This window comes from Rhipicephalus sanguineus, chromosome 5, assembly GCF_013339695.2.
Source record: "Rhipicephalus sanguineus isolate Rsan-2018 chromosome 5, BIME_Rsan_1.4, whole genome shotgun sequence".
In the NCBI taxonomy this organism is placed as follows: Eukaryota; Metazoa; Arthropoda; class Arachnida; order Ixodida; family Ixodidae; genus Rhipicephalus; species Rhipicephalus sanguineus.
The window spans coordinates 180,844,936-180,859,742 of NC_051180.1; the positions used below are offsets into that span (position 1 = coordinate 180,844,936).

Sequence of the window (14,807 nt, forward strand, 5' to 3'; positions counted from 1 at the left end):
CTCCTCTCCGTGGAGCCTCTCTGTGTTCGCGGCCACGAAGCTGCCGTCAGGCCAAACGTTGCAGCTCATTGCTCGCACTCGGACACGCAGCTTGTTTTTCTGGAACGACTACGTTCGCGTGGCTGCCGTACGCGAATGGTCATCATTAAAGAGGCATGGAGAGGGCGTCTCCCCGAAGGCCGTACCTGCAAAAGGGCAAGTCTTCTCTGCCTGCACTTAGCTAATACGTATGGCGCTTCTGTCCTTTGCGTCCCCGTCTTGGCACTGTTCGGGAACAACAGAGTGAACGCGTGTGCGTCTCTTATGTCTGTGAATGCGCCGCGATGTCTCTGCGTATTCCTCCGGCCGGCCGCGTGGTGTGGCGCTCTCCCCCATCGACCCTCTCGACGACCGCGCGTGGTGCTCGCTTCCGCAAGCAGCTCGACCGCCGAGTTTACCGCGAGACGAAATTGACAAAACTGTGACCGGGCGACGCCTCCGCAACTGCCCAGCCGCCGCTCGCTAACTTTAATGCGGACGAAAAAAGTAGACTCGCGAACCTCTCGGTGAAAGTAGGTCCGCCCAGTCGATTTTCCTGCTGCGGGGTAGTACACGGTGGCTTGAAATGGCAGCTTCCGTGTCTTTTATCGGTGTTCTTTGTTTCCTTTTTATCTCGAGTACCTCGCTCGGGGCGTCTGAGTTGCGAGTAAAAGCTAAACATCGCGTAGGCTTGTCCGATCTGAGCGGCGCGTGTCCGGTTTCACATTCCGTTTCTGCACCAAGCCCAGAGGACGCTGACCGCGGAAGAGCCACTTCGGCGACCAAGTTGCTGCGAGGCCGTTAAAGGAGGCTCTCGTCTGGGCATGCGCGAATCGTTGTAACAACCGAGCAGTCTCGCCCGAGAATTCGAGGGGCTGACCGACGACACGTCGGCTGTGCGAACGAGACGAAGGGAATTGAAAACTGCCCACCGACTCTGAATGTAACAAATGGCGATGCCTTTCTTTACGTCGTAGCTGCCATTGATGACGACTCCTTTTGTGCGGCTCGGGTTCTTTCATCTCCGGGGCGAATCTCGAGCCCTGCCAACGGTCCGGTGACGTGCCACGGCGATTCTCTCGCTCGCCTTTTGAATTGCGGAGAGACGGCCCAGCAGGCGCATACTTTCATTTTTTCGTGCACCGGAGAGAGAGGGGTGAGAAAAGCCATACGTCGGGGCGCCTGAACGTCGTGGATCCGGGCTTAAAGGCAAAAGGACTCGCTCCTTCGTGCCTTCCCCCGCCTTGAGAATTTTTATATGCATACGTATGGTATTCATTTCGAGGCGGTATAGCTCGTGGCATAGAGTGGAGAAGACGAAGAAGAAAAATCTCGGACGAAAGAAGTGGAAGGTGTCAACTTCGCGGCGCCGCGCGACCGCCGGCTGGGACCCGTTCTGGAATTGGTTCGAGCTCTTTTCGTGAGCGGAGAGGATTCTTCTCGGCCTTCGTCTCGGAACTTCCCGACGCGTCTCGAACGTGCCTCTTTGCGTGTGCTTGGCTAGGCTACCAGAGAAGAGAAACCACGAGTGCAGTCGACCTTCGACTCGGGGTATTTTTGCGCGGCACGCTCTGTCACCGCGACGCAACGCCGGCCGCACCTGTTTCCCCGCGCAGGTCGGAAGTGCGCTCTCTCCGCGCGACGGAGGAGGAGGAGCGTCACTTTTGCTGCAAGTTCATTGCCAGAAATTATCGGAGGCTCCCCCGCCGGCGCGCCTTTCTGAGCGCGGCCCGTATAGTGCGCCGTGGGCGTATCTGGGTCACCTGGGCACACGCACCGTACATTGTTTATTTTTCTTCCTCCTCGAGGTTCATCCACACGCGCTCGATGGTGGCCACTGGACGCCTCCATATTCGCGGCGCCACGGCGTCGCGCGCAGTGCGTTCGTTATTTCTTGTTTTCGCAAACACACCCGGCGTTCTTTTTCGCGCCAGCGTTGCCGAGGCAACGGCGCGTGCGCGCTCGCCGGTAGAGTACCATGCATGGCCGCGGCAGCAGACGACGACGGCGGACGGCGCAATAAAGCAACTTGTACGCATCTGCTGGCATGTCCGTGCGTGCCTATATACCAGGCGGCCCGTGTAACGCCAATCGCCGTTCCCGCAACGGCGGTTGCCCAGGCTGTCCGGCGCGGTTAATCCCGTCTTTCAGGTTCTCCGATGCCGCTCGGCGGCGCGCGTCCCGTTTCCAAGGCGATTTGCATCGGCCGCTTCGATTGCTCTTGTTTCCCCCGAAGAGGCGCGCGCGCGCAGCTCGTCGCCGGACGACGGTGTGCGCGCGATGCAGCAGCACCACGCTGCCGCCGTGCCGAGCTTCGCTCGCGACCTGGCTGCGTGACGTGGAGGCCGCCCTGCACCGAGTAAGTGCTTCGAGCGTGGTCGTGTCGCGCCCGCTGCTGCCGTCGGCTTGTTTACCGCACGCGAAGCGTCGTTCGCCCGCTGCGCGCTGCTGCAACCGAGTGACCCCGAAGCGCTCGTTTGGGGCCGTAAAAACTGTTGACGCAGCGGTAATGGCATGCACGACGGCCGGCTGTATGGGCAATTGCCTCCGTTTCAGCCATTCGCTGACGACAACGCATTGTCGGAGGCGTTGGCGGTTTCAGGCGAGTCGTGATCGAGCCTTCACACTTAGGTACAAAAAAAGGTAGGAGGTGCGCGGGTTTAAAAAGCAAAAAGTCGAATGTCAGCCTAGTTTTGGCCCGCAGCCCGCATTTTGATTGCGCTACGTGTGCTAGAGTGTGCGACCAACGTAATGCAATACCGGTGTCACATGGGCAACATTGATCGTGATCAGAGCCGACCCGGATCAGGTGCTGCTTGCGTGCAGTAATTGACACAAATTGCGTGGTATGGTGGACAAAAAAACAGCCCTTCCTTCCGTTGGTGGGTCCGAACCTATAACCTTACAACGATGGAAGGGGCGTTTTTTCGTTCAATTAAGTTCATTTGAATGTATGCTGTAATTACTACATTACAGTTAAAGAAATCACCGCCGAAGCACAGACGGTTAACCAGCGAAGGTGGAACGTGCAGCTCCTGTGTTTATCACAAGCTTTTGATCGATCAGATTTAGCGTTCTTCAAACTTTGTTTTTGGTGACGTTAGCTTAAATGATTTTATGGGTAGCGATTAATACTGCGGCGGGTGTCATCCCTAGCTATATATGCCGACAAAAGCCGAAGAGAAACTAGTGCAAGCACGGGGACCCTTGGAGGTATATGCTAGCATTGCTTCTTTGTTATAGCAGTTATACTTTCTGCGCACTCACGGACCGCCGCATTTCCCCGCCTCCTATAGCTCCGCTGTATAGCAGCAAATAATGCCCCCTATGCTTTCCTTGGCTTAATTGTATGCTGTTGTATTATGTGTTGGAAATCTCGGCGTGTGTCTTATGGTATATCAGTTGCGAACACGGGAGCTCGTGCAGCGCTGTGCTATGAGCGACGCACCAACGCGAGGATCGGCACATACGCAGTGTGCTAATGCCACTGCTACTGTAGTGCCCATTCTGAGTAACGGCACGGCTGTTCTTAGACGGTCATCTGAGCACCTGCCGGCATGTCCAACGAATTTCCTCCTCTCTCTTGTAGGAGAAAATACGCAGGACAGACCGGCAGCTGCTTAAATGACCATCTAAGATAGCACTATATGACGATGTGCACAACACGATCCGAGGCCAAGCATCGCCGTGATTGCGGTTGTACGCCCTTCTTCGACATAAGCGAAATGCTGGCTAAGAATAATTCACAGTTAACACGCGAAATCACTGAAGCAGACTTGATCGGGAAGTTCGATAGCACGTGTGTCCGTACTCCTTGGACAGCGCTTTCATCTCGTGAATGTCGTATCCAAAAACCGGCAGGAAGGGGAAGATGGAGGCTTGCGATGAAAAAATCCGTACGCAGGGTGCTCAATTGAGCCGACGTTTCGACAAGTGGACTTGTATTCTTCGAGGCTGCAACTGACTTTGTTCATCAGTTCCAGCCTTGACGAAAATTCCACTTGTCGAAGCGTCGTCACGAGCACACACCCCCTGTTTACGGATTTTTTTCTTAGAACAGGCTTTGAATGCCATACTACTGTGTGCAGTGTTCGCTTGTACTATCTACAACATTAAGCAAAAATGATTCTGTAATTTTTGCTGGTTGCGGCGCATGCCAGTTCGCATATGTAGTATATAGTTCAATCTTCCCGTCCTACGAATAAAGTTTTGCAAGTCAGCACTGCCTGCGTTTGACCCTTCTTGTCCCCGTCTTCTATTGCGCTGTGCTTCTTCGAATGTTCCGAGTGGCGTCCCATAAGTGTCGCTATTTTGCGTCAGTGTCAGTGGTTTGCCCGTGTCACTGGCGGTGCCAGTAACCTACTCCGTGCCGCTTGGCGGATCTCACTGTTTTGCCAGCATCACTAGTTCTGCCAGAACCAGGCAGAGTCGACAGTGACGTTCCGCTCTACCAGCGACGTCACACGTGACGTTTCTGATCAGGTCACGTGACTCTCCCGCATGCGACTGCTACCGGAAGTTGCGCTCTTTATCGCCCACGCACACCCTCTCGAATTTTGGGCGATAGGTCGCCAACTTAGCGTTGGAGTGTGCACCGATCTTAACGGATCCCTTCAAAGCGTGCTTCTCGACACACGCGGTGCTTTGCGCGTGCGCAGTTCAGCTGCTGGGTGGACGCGGTGATCTTCGTGTTCAGCCTGGAGAATGAGGCCTCGTTCAGCGCCGTCTACAGCTACTACATGCGAATGGCCCACTTCCGGAACAACGCCGCCGACCTGCCACTCATACTCGTCGGCACGCAGGGTGAGTCACTTTCTTCTTCTTCACTGCAGCTCGCTAAATTGGCGCACTATAAGCAAGTTGTGTCTCGTGTCGTCATTGTGCAGCTGTCGCTGTGCTGCAGGGATCTAGCGCGTATTCGAGTGTCTCTTGGAAAGCTCTAGGTGTCTGCATTCACTACTTAGCCTTCCAGAAACACGTTTTGTTGAGTGAAAATACGCCGATTGAATTGACGCACGACGACTCCATTCTTTTTGAAGATTATCTGCATTGACTCGAGTGCGCTAGCAAAGGCCCGTGTAATTAAAGGGGAGGTGTCACTGCAACGTCGTTTGTGTGTTCATTACCCGTCACGGTGGTCTGGAGGTTATGGTGCTCGACTGCTGACCCGAAGGTCGTGGGATCGAATCCCTCCCACGGCGGCTGCATTTTCGATGGAGGCGGAAATGTTATGTTTAGGTGCACGTTAAAGAACGCCAGATGGTCAAAATTTCCGGAGCCCTCCACTACGGCGTCGCTCATAATCATATCGTGGTTTCGGGACGTAAAACCCCAACAACTATTATTACAGTGTGACATTCTTTGGCACGGGCAGAAAAAAGCATCGCAGTGACAGTTAGTGGGAGTAGCGAACCACGCGCTTGACAGGCTCGACAGCGGTGTATAGTGAAAGCCCGATGCGTGGTTTTATTCCCGATTTAGCGCTTTATGGACAGTTGGAAGATGCACTGTGCCCTCCTGCTGTCGTATTGCCGCATGGCACATGCATTTATGCGTTTTCCATCGTCGAGGCATACGGCTAAAAGCGCATTAAGCGATAATATACAACGTGGCTTTAGATAATTAAAAAAAAAATCTTTTACTGCTAAAGCGCCGTAGATGAAAAAAGAGACAAAAAAAAAAAAAGGAAAGCTGAAGCGGATCCTAAAGTGAATTCTTGTCGCGCATGATTATTGTTCTCGAGGACTCGTTGCCATTATCGTGGGGAACTCGGCGTGACAGATTAGAAAATGAAATGGAACGTTACAAGATAAGATATCAAATATGCTGAACCAAAGCGACCAGTCTGCCATTCTTGCAAGATAAGGTACTGCTGACAAATTTCGTGTAGAGAAGGCTTCTTTCTTTCTTTCTTTCTTTCTTTCTTTCTTTCTTTCTTTCTTTCTTTCTTTCTTTCTTTCTTTCTTTCTTTCTTTCTTTCTTTCTTTCTTTCTTTCTTTCTTTCTTTCTTTCTTTCTTTCTTTCTTTCTTTCTTTTTTGCGTTAAGCGTGCGATAGCGGTTTCGCGCACGCGAGCGTGTCTGGCTCGACTGCTGATCGATGGGATGAGGCAAACAATAATGCACGCTTGACGTCCGCGTCCCTTCGTTTGAGCGCTCATTTGGGCCTGTCAACCGTGCGAGCAGCCGAAGCCCCGATATGAGTGGCAACCTGTGTTGACGCCAAGGCTGCTGTGGACGCTCACAGAAGGTCCCGCCTGCGGCCGCGGAACAGCCCTCTGATGCGAATCCGTCACAGCGCGCGTTTTCGAGAGCGAATCTATCGCAGTGTCGAGTCAGACAAGCACGCATGTCGAAGAACGTTGCTGTCTACATGTAATTAAAAAGAAAAGGTTTGTGCTGGTTGCCCAGATGGTGCACGGACGCAGGACGACGCCCAGATCGGCGAACAAGACTGAATATGTCGAAGCACTGTCACGAACAGCAATTAAAGATACGCGAAAAAAAGTGCGCGTGCCGCTTAAATGCGAATGGAATAAAGTACACGTAGGTCCAGCCTCCTCCCGACTGCACTGGCGACGTTATAACGATAAAGTGCGGTCCGAAACAGGTTGAATGTGTATTAGCGAGTTTCTTCGAATATCCGCTCATCCTGAAGACTGGTCGCCTGTCCTTTGGCCGTCACGTTCCCGACGAGTGCTAACCTCTATGCTTCCTTGTCGTCTTGTACTGAAGTTGAGCTTAATTATGCTTGGGAAGGACGCACATTTGATGGACGCACACAGTTCAAATGCGTTAGACTATGCGGTTTCGTTGCATGTCTCACCGAGGTGAGCGGTAACGTTCAGGAAAGCGCACAGGTGAAGGAAAAACAAACTTCTGATGCAGAGGTAGATAAGTACGTATTAAAAGAAAGCTCTACAGCGTGGCTTCCATGCGTGCAGTAATTCGTGTGTGCCTCGGTTATTGTGCACCATAGTTTATGCTCATTCTCTCACTCTGACGGTTAATTCGTCTAAAGCTTGGAGAATAAACGTAATATCTTACTTCGATCGTCGCGCGGCTAACCAAAGACCCAGAGGAGGTGCTGTTATCATAAGAACAGACAGGCGGAATCAGTAACAAAATGAGGCAAAAAGCGAGTGGTTCGGGCTCTTTCTGTGAAAAGGGCAATGTCGAAGGTCCCGCGAAACTTTACCGTAACGTCGTAAATTTTGACGGCGTCTGCTCGGCCATGGTTCACTACTGGCAAGGTGGACTACAGTATTTTAGAAGAGAGCGATAGAACAAACTTAGCGACTCCCAGGAACTGATGCCGAAACGCGAAAAGAGACCCGCAGCGCTGCACTAACGTACCGACGCGTACTAATGATTCCGACGAGAAAAAGCTCTCTATGTAGAGGTTGTTGCTCGTAAAGTGGGCTTCTCCGCACTATGCCTCTTATTGAGGGAAAGCCCACTTCTGCGCGGTGCACGTACGCACATCTTCGAAATTTTCGCGAGTGTAGTGTCTTCTTTTCTTGTCCCGACTTCGCAGATGCCATCAGCGAGAGCAACCCGCGCGTCATAGACGACTCGCGTGCCCGGAAGTTGGCCAGCGACCTCAAGCGGTGCACCTACTACGAGACGTGTGCCACCTACGGCTTCAACGTCGAGAGGGTCTTCCAGGACGGTGAGTGAGGGCACCACTCTCCTCCATCCACCGCCTGCATTGCACTGCGGCTAGGCCTAGGGCATTCACCCAGGGGGGCAAATGTTGGCGTCCACGTGATACAGGCGGCATTCGCTTGCGCCCTTTCAAATGTCAAGCCACGCGGTGTAGCGAGTTATACAAGCTAAAGTCTCAACTGCATGGCTTTAAGATGAGTGGTAAGCGTCGATCGTCGTCCTGCTTTTGTTTGCCCAATGCAGTGATGCTTTCCTCGCAAACAGCGCCTGTCCGTTCTGCGCCACTGAAGATGGCGCGCAGTGAAGCGCACTTACGGTGCCGGTTGTTGCTCGCCGGGAACAAACCAATACTGTGAACGCAAACATGCAGACACTATTCATTTAATCGTTTTAGGATATTTAGTACACTACGTCAAATATTTATTGTTTATGTGGGACATTTCTGTGAAACTTCTTAAATAGTAGCCATCTGCAGCATTGCTTGTGAGTTAAACGTATTTGCTGCATTAGCAAGTCTGTAGTCAACTGCAGACATGGAGGGACTGGCTCTGTACAAAGGCTACATCTTATTTTAAAGAAAAGCATCGTACGTGCATGTTGTTCATTACTTTTATTTCAATTTGCAAACACGTCAGCAGCAGCAGATTCCCAAATGTCTGCATATTGCCACCAGCTGATTTCACAAGGTGGCATTGGTGATCTCTACGGCGCTGTCATAGGCTCAGCGCCCTTTGTATCAGTAATGACAGTCAAGACAGAGCATGCTTCTTTCGTAATCAATCACAGGATTATGCTTACTGTTCTCCAAGTGCACTTTGCATAACTTTATAACTTGTGACATTAACAAGAAAATCTTAAATGAAAAGAAAATACGAAAGGCCCGCTTCAAGGAAGGGACACTGAAGAGAAAAACGATTTCTTTTGTATTTGTAAATTACTCTTTCACATTTCCAAAATCACCATGCCTGCCGGGAGAAGACTCTTTGTAGGCGAAAAAATGTGCAAAAAGAAAATGTAGGTGGCGACGCCACCTTGGAATTCCCGCACCAAATGCCGTGATGTCATAGATTTCTGTGGTGCCTATGTAGCTCCTAATTGGAAAATATGGAATACATTGTCCTCTGAGGGTGCCAGAGACGTAGCATGCGGAGTTTCAGAAAGTTTCGTTAAGGCAATATGGCTGTAATACGAAAAATACACTTTGAAATCCATGACGTCACGTGTGGCGTTATTGACGCGAAATTTAAAAATTAAACTTTGACCTTGATTTTCTGCGATATTAGTAAACCTCTCATAGTAAAATTAATGGCATTAGAGTTCTTAGAGCAGAATTTATTAATCTAAACAGATTTATTGCTTCACTTTAGTGTCCCTGTACAGGAATCCTTGTAGAATCTATAAATTGGTTTTTCTTCTTTCATAGTGTATGTATAAGGGAAAGGTACAAAATTTAAATGACTGCTATATGTACAGATGAAATAAACTACTCGGAAGGCCAGTCAGTGTGACCAAATCACTGGTTTTTTACACTTGTCACTGTTTGTTGGATTTCTTGAACAGGTGTGAACAGTGGGCAAACTGCATGCTGTCAAAAAGGTTTTGGGTTGCAAATTAGCCTTTGAGATTTGGCAGCATGCATGGCACTCCACAGACCAGTGTGATCTTTGCGGCATCACAAATTACAAGTTATATAATGGTGGATTGGATGAGGTTGCATTCAGACTCTCAGTCGTGTTTGAGCAGTGCCATTTAATTGTGGCCTTCATTGTTCACTCCATGCACAGACTAAGTCTCCACTCCACGGATCTTTTTCCCGTTTCACCATTTCTAGAAAAAAAATGTAGGGCAGCTTCGCGCTAGCAGTGCTAAGGCTGATGGTACAGCGGAGCTTGGCGGCCTTGCTTAGTAGAAGTAGGCTAAGCTCTGCTTAACTTGGCGTTGCTGGCTTTCCTAGGCTTATCTTGACATTTTTAGGATTTTCTAGGCTTTCCCAAACTTGGCTTGGCAAGCAAACGCCACCACCTGGCGAGCACAGATTGAGTTCTTTTTTCACCTTCTTCTTTCTTTCTTTCATCTGTCTTTCTTTATCGCCCTCACCCCCCCTACCTTCACATCACTCCTCCTCACCTTGCGTAAGTCCTCCACACCCTTGCCTCCCTTTCCTATCCCCTTGCTAAACTATACCAGACCAGGCTGGGCCATGCTTTACCTTCTGCCATCCGCTCTTCCTTCCTTCACCTCCCCTAATGGGGAACCCTGTGCATGCCTATGATGATGTATATATTGATGTCTGCAAAAAAAAAGCAGTCAATGTTGAGAAAACCAAGCATTCGTTATTAGCTGCTGTGCCAGCAATACTGCTACTAAGTATGTGTTCTGCCGAATTGGCTATATGCTTGTTAAAGAGCTAACATTTAAAATTTCAATTCTGCTCTCGTTTCACTATAGGAAATAATTGAAAACGCAATCATTTGTCTTCTGTCTGCAGTCGTTATTGTGAATTTCTCTTTTTTTTTTTTCGTGTTTAGAAGACAGTTTGGTTAAAAAAGGCCATTTGACAGACGTTGCATGCAGCTGCTCTGAATGGAGAGGTGCTCTTTGTGCCTGTGCTCGCTGTTACGTGGCTGTGACAAGTGCCATGACAAGGCCACTTAATCTACTTCAGTGACAGGCTTCAAATTTCCTGGAACTAGTTGCATTTGACAGCCTGTACTAATACTAATATCTGCAGGTGTAAAGCACCGGCTTTCACGGAAAGCCAGCTGCTGACACAAATCTCGCAGCTGCCCATATGACAGCTGTCAAGTGACACTTGACCTATCCAGGTCTAGGGTAGAGTTTGTATTGTGCTATTCATGTATAAATAAGTCATGGTTTTCTCCATATTTCTATGTTACGGCTTATGCATGTTTTTATGCATATGCTACACATAACCCACCCTTTCATGCATATGACATGAAGAGCAAATGCTTCAGATAGCCCACTGAGACCAATTACAACGCCCTGCATTCAGTGTGCAACTTAGGTACAACAGATTCCACTAGTGCAGCTGAATGTATAATGCAGTGCATTCCTACAGGTTTACTGTTTGATCTCAGATGCTTTCATTGTTCCAATGGTCATATAACACGGCCTTCCAAGTCATTACTTATTGAATACCTGTGTTCTTTTTTTTTCCAGATTCCACTTATATAGGTTAGAGTGCGGTATATTATATCTGAAATATTCATCAGACTCTGATGTTTCTCTCCAACCACTGCAGCTTGCCAGAGGATTGTCCAGATGCGCATGGCTTCTGCGTTGACACCCAACAACTCCCGGCCGAGCACACCCGTCGGTGTTGGTGCGGGCCGAGCCACTGCCCACTTTGGTGTTGCCAGCAATGGTTATGCCCGGGAGCAGCAGACTGTGGTTCCCACCACCAATGCCACGGCAACACTGGTCAACAGCTACAATGCCCTCCATGGTGGCTCTGTCAACACGCCAACTGCAAACCTCAGTCAGACGTCACTTAAGGTGAGCCACACCAGGTCCTCTATTGTGGAGAAAGTGAACAAAATCTTGCGAGTCCATTGAGTGAGACCCTAGGCTCAAATGTGAATTTGTTAGCATAGCTACACAATTACGCACATGCATATGTTATAGTATATACAGTGGAACCCTGATTAGATGATTTTTAGAGGACCACGCAAAACAGTCGTATGATCTGGGTGTCGTATAATCGAAAAACTAAGAATATAGGCAGTGACACTCAGCCTTGCCCAAAAAAATGGGTACAGACCATCTGAATAGGCCTACGGCATGACCCTGCACATCTCCAAGGAAGGCAGATTAAATTATTTTTGAAAATGGCTGCTAAGTATTTAACTAAAGGAGTTGTGGCCGAATCTTTCTCATCTTAACAAAAATCGAATCCAACATGGATCTTTTTTTCGCGATAAATTGAGTCCAAAAATTGCCTGCGTGTGTTTCCTTCCTGTGTCCCCATTGTAATATTGCGCTGTGTTTCACTATGCTGCACCAACATGCCCGAATTCGCTCTATCCCATCAGAAGAGTCAGATACAGTGTTATCGCCATCACATAATGGCGACAGAGCACGTTTTCTTGAGAGTTCGCATAAGATGCTTTTGTGTGCTACTTAGCTGTGTGCGTCGTATTTGTTCCCTTGTGAAGTGCAATTGGTGATGTGCAGCTGTTATTATGAACGCTCAAGTCAAAGGAAAGCCACTTTGTATGGTGAAAATAGCTGTGTCGCGTCCTTTTTGCGTGGTTGAGGCCTGTGACCGAGCACAGCAAACAAAGGGCTTCAGCTGTATGTCTACCTGGAAAAGATTCCACGGGCCGAGAATGTGAAAATATCCAGATCTCAAAGATGAGCTTTCAAATAGCTGAAGCTACTCCGTGTGGATAGAGCTTGCCTAGGTAACGACCATGGATAGGCACACGATCAAGGTGTATCCAGAAGCGATCTTAAAGGGGCCCTGCAACACTTTTTGAGCAGGGTCAAAAAGCGCTGCCGATCGGTAGTCGAGGCTCTCGAGAACACGTGAGCCAAATATTATAGCGATGCGCACGGCCTGGAATTTACAATAAATTCTCAAAGTCAGCTGAAAATCGCTCCCTCTTCTCTCGACAAATGATGTATTAGTCGCAAAATATGACGCGATTGTCGGCAGTTCCACCATTGGCTGATGTTATAATCACGATAACACCCTCATTATTACTTTCGTTGTTAATTTTGAGTTCAATAAGTAGATAATATGTACGTTTATATTATGTTATCGCGTTAAAAACACCGAACAAACATTAATATTAGCACTTCCGGTCTCACCGACAGCTCGTCTGCTCGTAGTTGCGTGGTTCCGTTTTCTTCGCCATGCGCAGTGCCGAAAACGTGAATATATCTGTGCTTTTGACCATCGCCGGTTGCCGTTGAGAGTGGCAGCCGTTCGAGTGTTGCCTCGTCAGCTGAGAACTGCATCGTCGGCACGTTCTCACGACCGACCGAGGCACGGGCGCAGCGTGTCTCCGATAAAAATGCTGGCGTCCGGTAATGGCGGCGCTTCGGGGTCATCTGCCAGTGCCGTCTTACGAGGCGGTGTATCGGAGTATGGGCCGAAACCGATCTCAGCTGTCATTCGTTCCAAACGAGCGCGCACGTTTGCTTCCATGGTTGGCAGAGTGATGAAAACACTACGGCGTTCGAGGTGCACACCCAACATTACCAAACCGACGCGCAGTTTTCAAGCACGCACGATACACAGCGCGATCGACTCCGCTCGACGAGAACGACGCAAGCCGACCGGAAGTGGCGGCACAGACCACGTGGTTGCGCCGAGACGCCAGAGAGAAAAAAAAATGAAAAAAAAAATGCTGCAGGCGCTGACGTCGCCTCCTCGCACCTCCGCCCTCCCTCCCTCCCCTCACGCCGCGCGCAGCTTTCCGCGCGCTCGCTGCGTTGAGTTGAGAGAGAAAGCTGCGGAACGTGATCTCTATAATTTGGTAACACCACTTAGACTTGACGGATTCGAAAAATTTTTGCGGCATATAACTCGTGAAGAGTCATACGTCAATAATGAGACTATTCCAATATAATTAAGAAAGGTGTTGCAGGGCCCCTTTAAGGGGAGATGCTACTCGAAGACACTTTTTCTTTAATATTCACCCTAGAGCAATGAAACTTGAGCTGCTTATAGAACTTTTTATGCTGATTTCAAATGTATAATTAGTTTTCTTGCAAGTTGCATACTTTAAGTTCTGCAACATGACAAAATGAAAAACTGAAGCATTTTGCCCCCCCTCTTTTCAGACCTAAACTTCAATAATTTTTTACAATTGATAGTTCATAATGTTTCAAATAAAGTGCGGAATGCAAATAACTAATTAGGAAGTCCATACAAAATATGTACTAGACGTGAAAAATTTTAACGTTGGAAGTTCATATTTCTCCTACCCTAGTAAAAGTTTACATAACTTTTTTTTTATTTTATAATAAGAATATCGAAACTTAAACAAGATAATTGCATTTCTCGTACTTTGGAAAAACTTTGGGAAAAATTTTATGCAGATCTGAGCACCAGAAGTACCCGAAAAAGGAGGGGCACATTGACAAAAATGGCAAAATTTGTGTTTTGAGAAAAACGAGTTTTAAAGTCAAAATTGCATGTTTATTTATCAAAGATGTCATTGAATGCAACGAAATTTGTACACAAGAAAGAACAATCCTCCTTGTAGTGGCCACTGCCATTAAAATGCGCCAGCACCATAGGTTTGGCCCTCACGCCTCTTTCGAGCTGACTCCTCGACAAGAGATTTTTTCTTCAGCGCACGCCGACGGGCCCTTGCGTCTCTTGTTAGTTTTTGAGACATTTTTTTCTGGCGCTGTGCTGTCCCGTGATGTGCCAAGAGCAACCAGATCATGAGACGGGAGCACGCCAAGCTCTTCCAGAACACGTTCAAAACTGGAGTGCCCTCGATTAAACCAACATGTTCAGTGCTGTCATATCAGCAATCAACGAAGACTCGTCGTCCTGCGATTTTTCTTCGTCTTCGAAGAGTCCGATCTTTTTCTGGGAGGCACTCACATATTCGAATGCCGCGGCACACTCGTCGGACGCATCGGCGTCACTGCCACTACGCCTTGCGGCAGCAGACGATCTTTTCGTGGTTTGAGTGTTCGGCTTTGATTTGCGCCGGCGTCCTCGAAATTTGTGCGTCGCGTGAAACTTCACAGGCCGGTGACCGCGCTTCCTACGGCTTTCTTCATCAATAACGGATAAGCACTCGAGAAAAGCGTTGTTCAGCTGCGCTGCTCGACGAGACACGGATCCTGCAAGTAGGCTTCACAGCACACACAGGCGCGCAGCGGCCAATGGCGGCTCTCGATCCGTACCACGTGATTTAAAGCCAGTCGCGGCGCTCGAAGAAGGTGGCAAAAGCGTGCTTCTCTTTATTATTTCTTGCGCTGCAGCAGCGCGGGAAACCGTTGTTATTTGAAGAGTGAGGCTCGGCTCTTCGCCTCATGCGGTCGACAATGGTGAGCGGCGGCGCATTATCAGCGGCAAGGTGCTCGAAGATGACACACTTTCGGCCTTTTGACAGCCACCTTGTGCTCTTTAGAC

The 14,807-nt window shown here is 49.1% G+C and overlaps 1 protein-coding gene across 5 annotated transcripts in view; it reads left to right on the forward strand.

Moving 5' to 3' along the window:
- Positions 1 to 14,807, forward strand: part of LOC119394483 (centaurin-gamma-1A) — a 294,264-nt gene that overhangs the window by 238,096 nt on the left and 41,361 nt on the right. For all 5 annotated transcript variants that reach the window (XM_037661788.2, XM_037661786.2, XM_037661785.2 and 2 more), the window contains exons 5-7: positions 4,677 to 4,821; positions 7,554 to 7,688; positions 10,947 to 11,200. In XM_037661788.2, the coding sequence (XP_037517716.1) occupies positions 4,677 to 4,821; positions 7,554 to 7,688; positions 10,947 to 11,200 (534 nt within the window). The remainder of the gene's footprint in view (positions 1 to 4,676; positions 4,822 to 7,553; positions 7,689 to 10,946; positions 11,201 to 14,807) is intronic.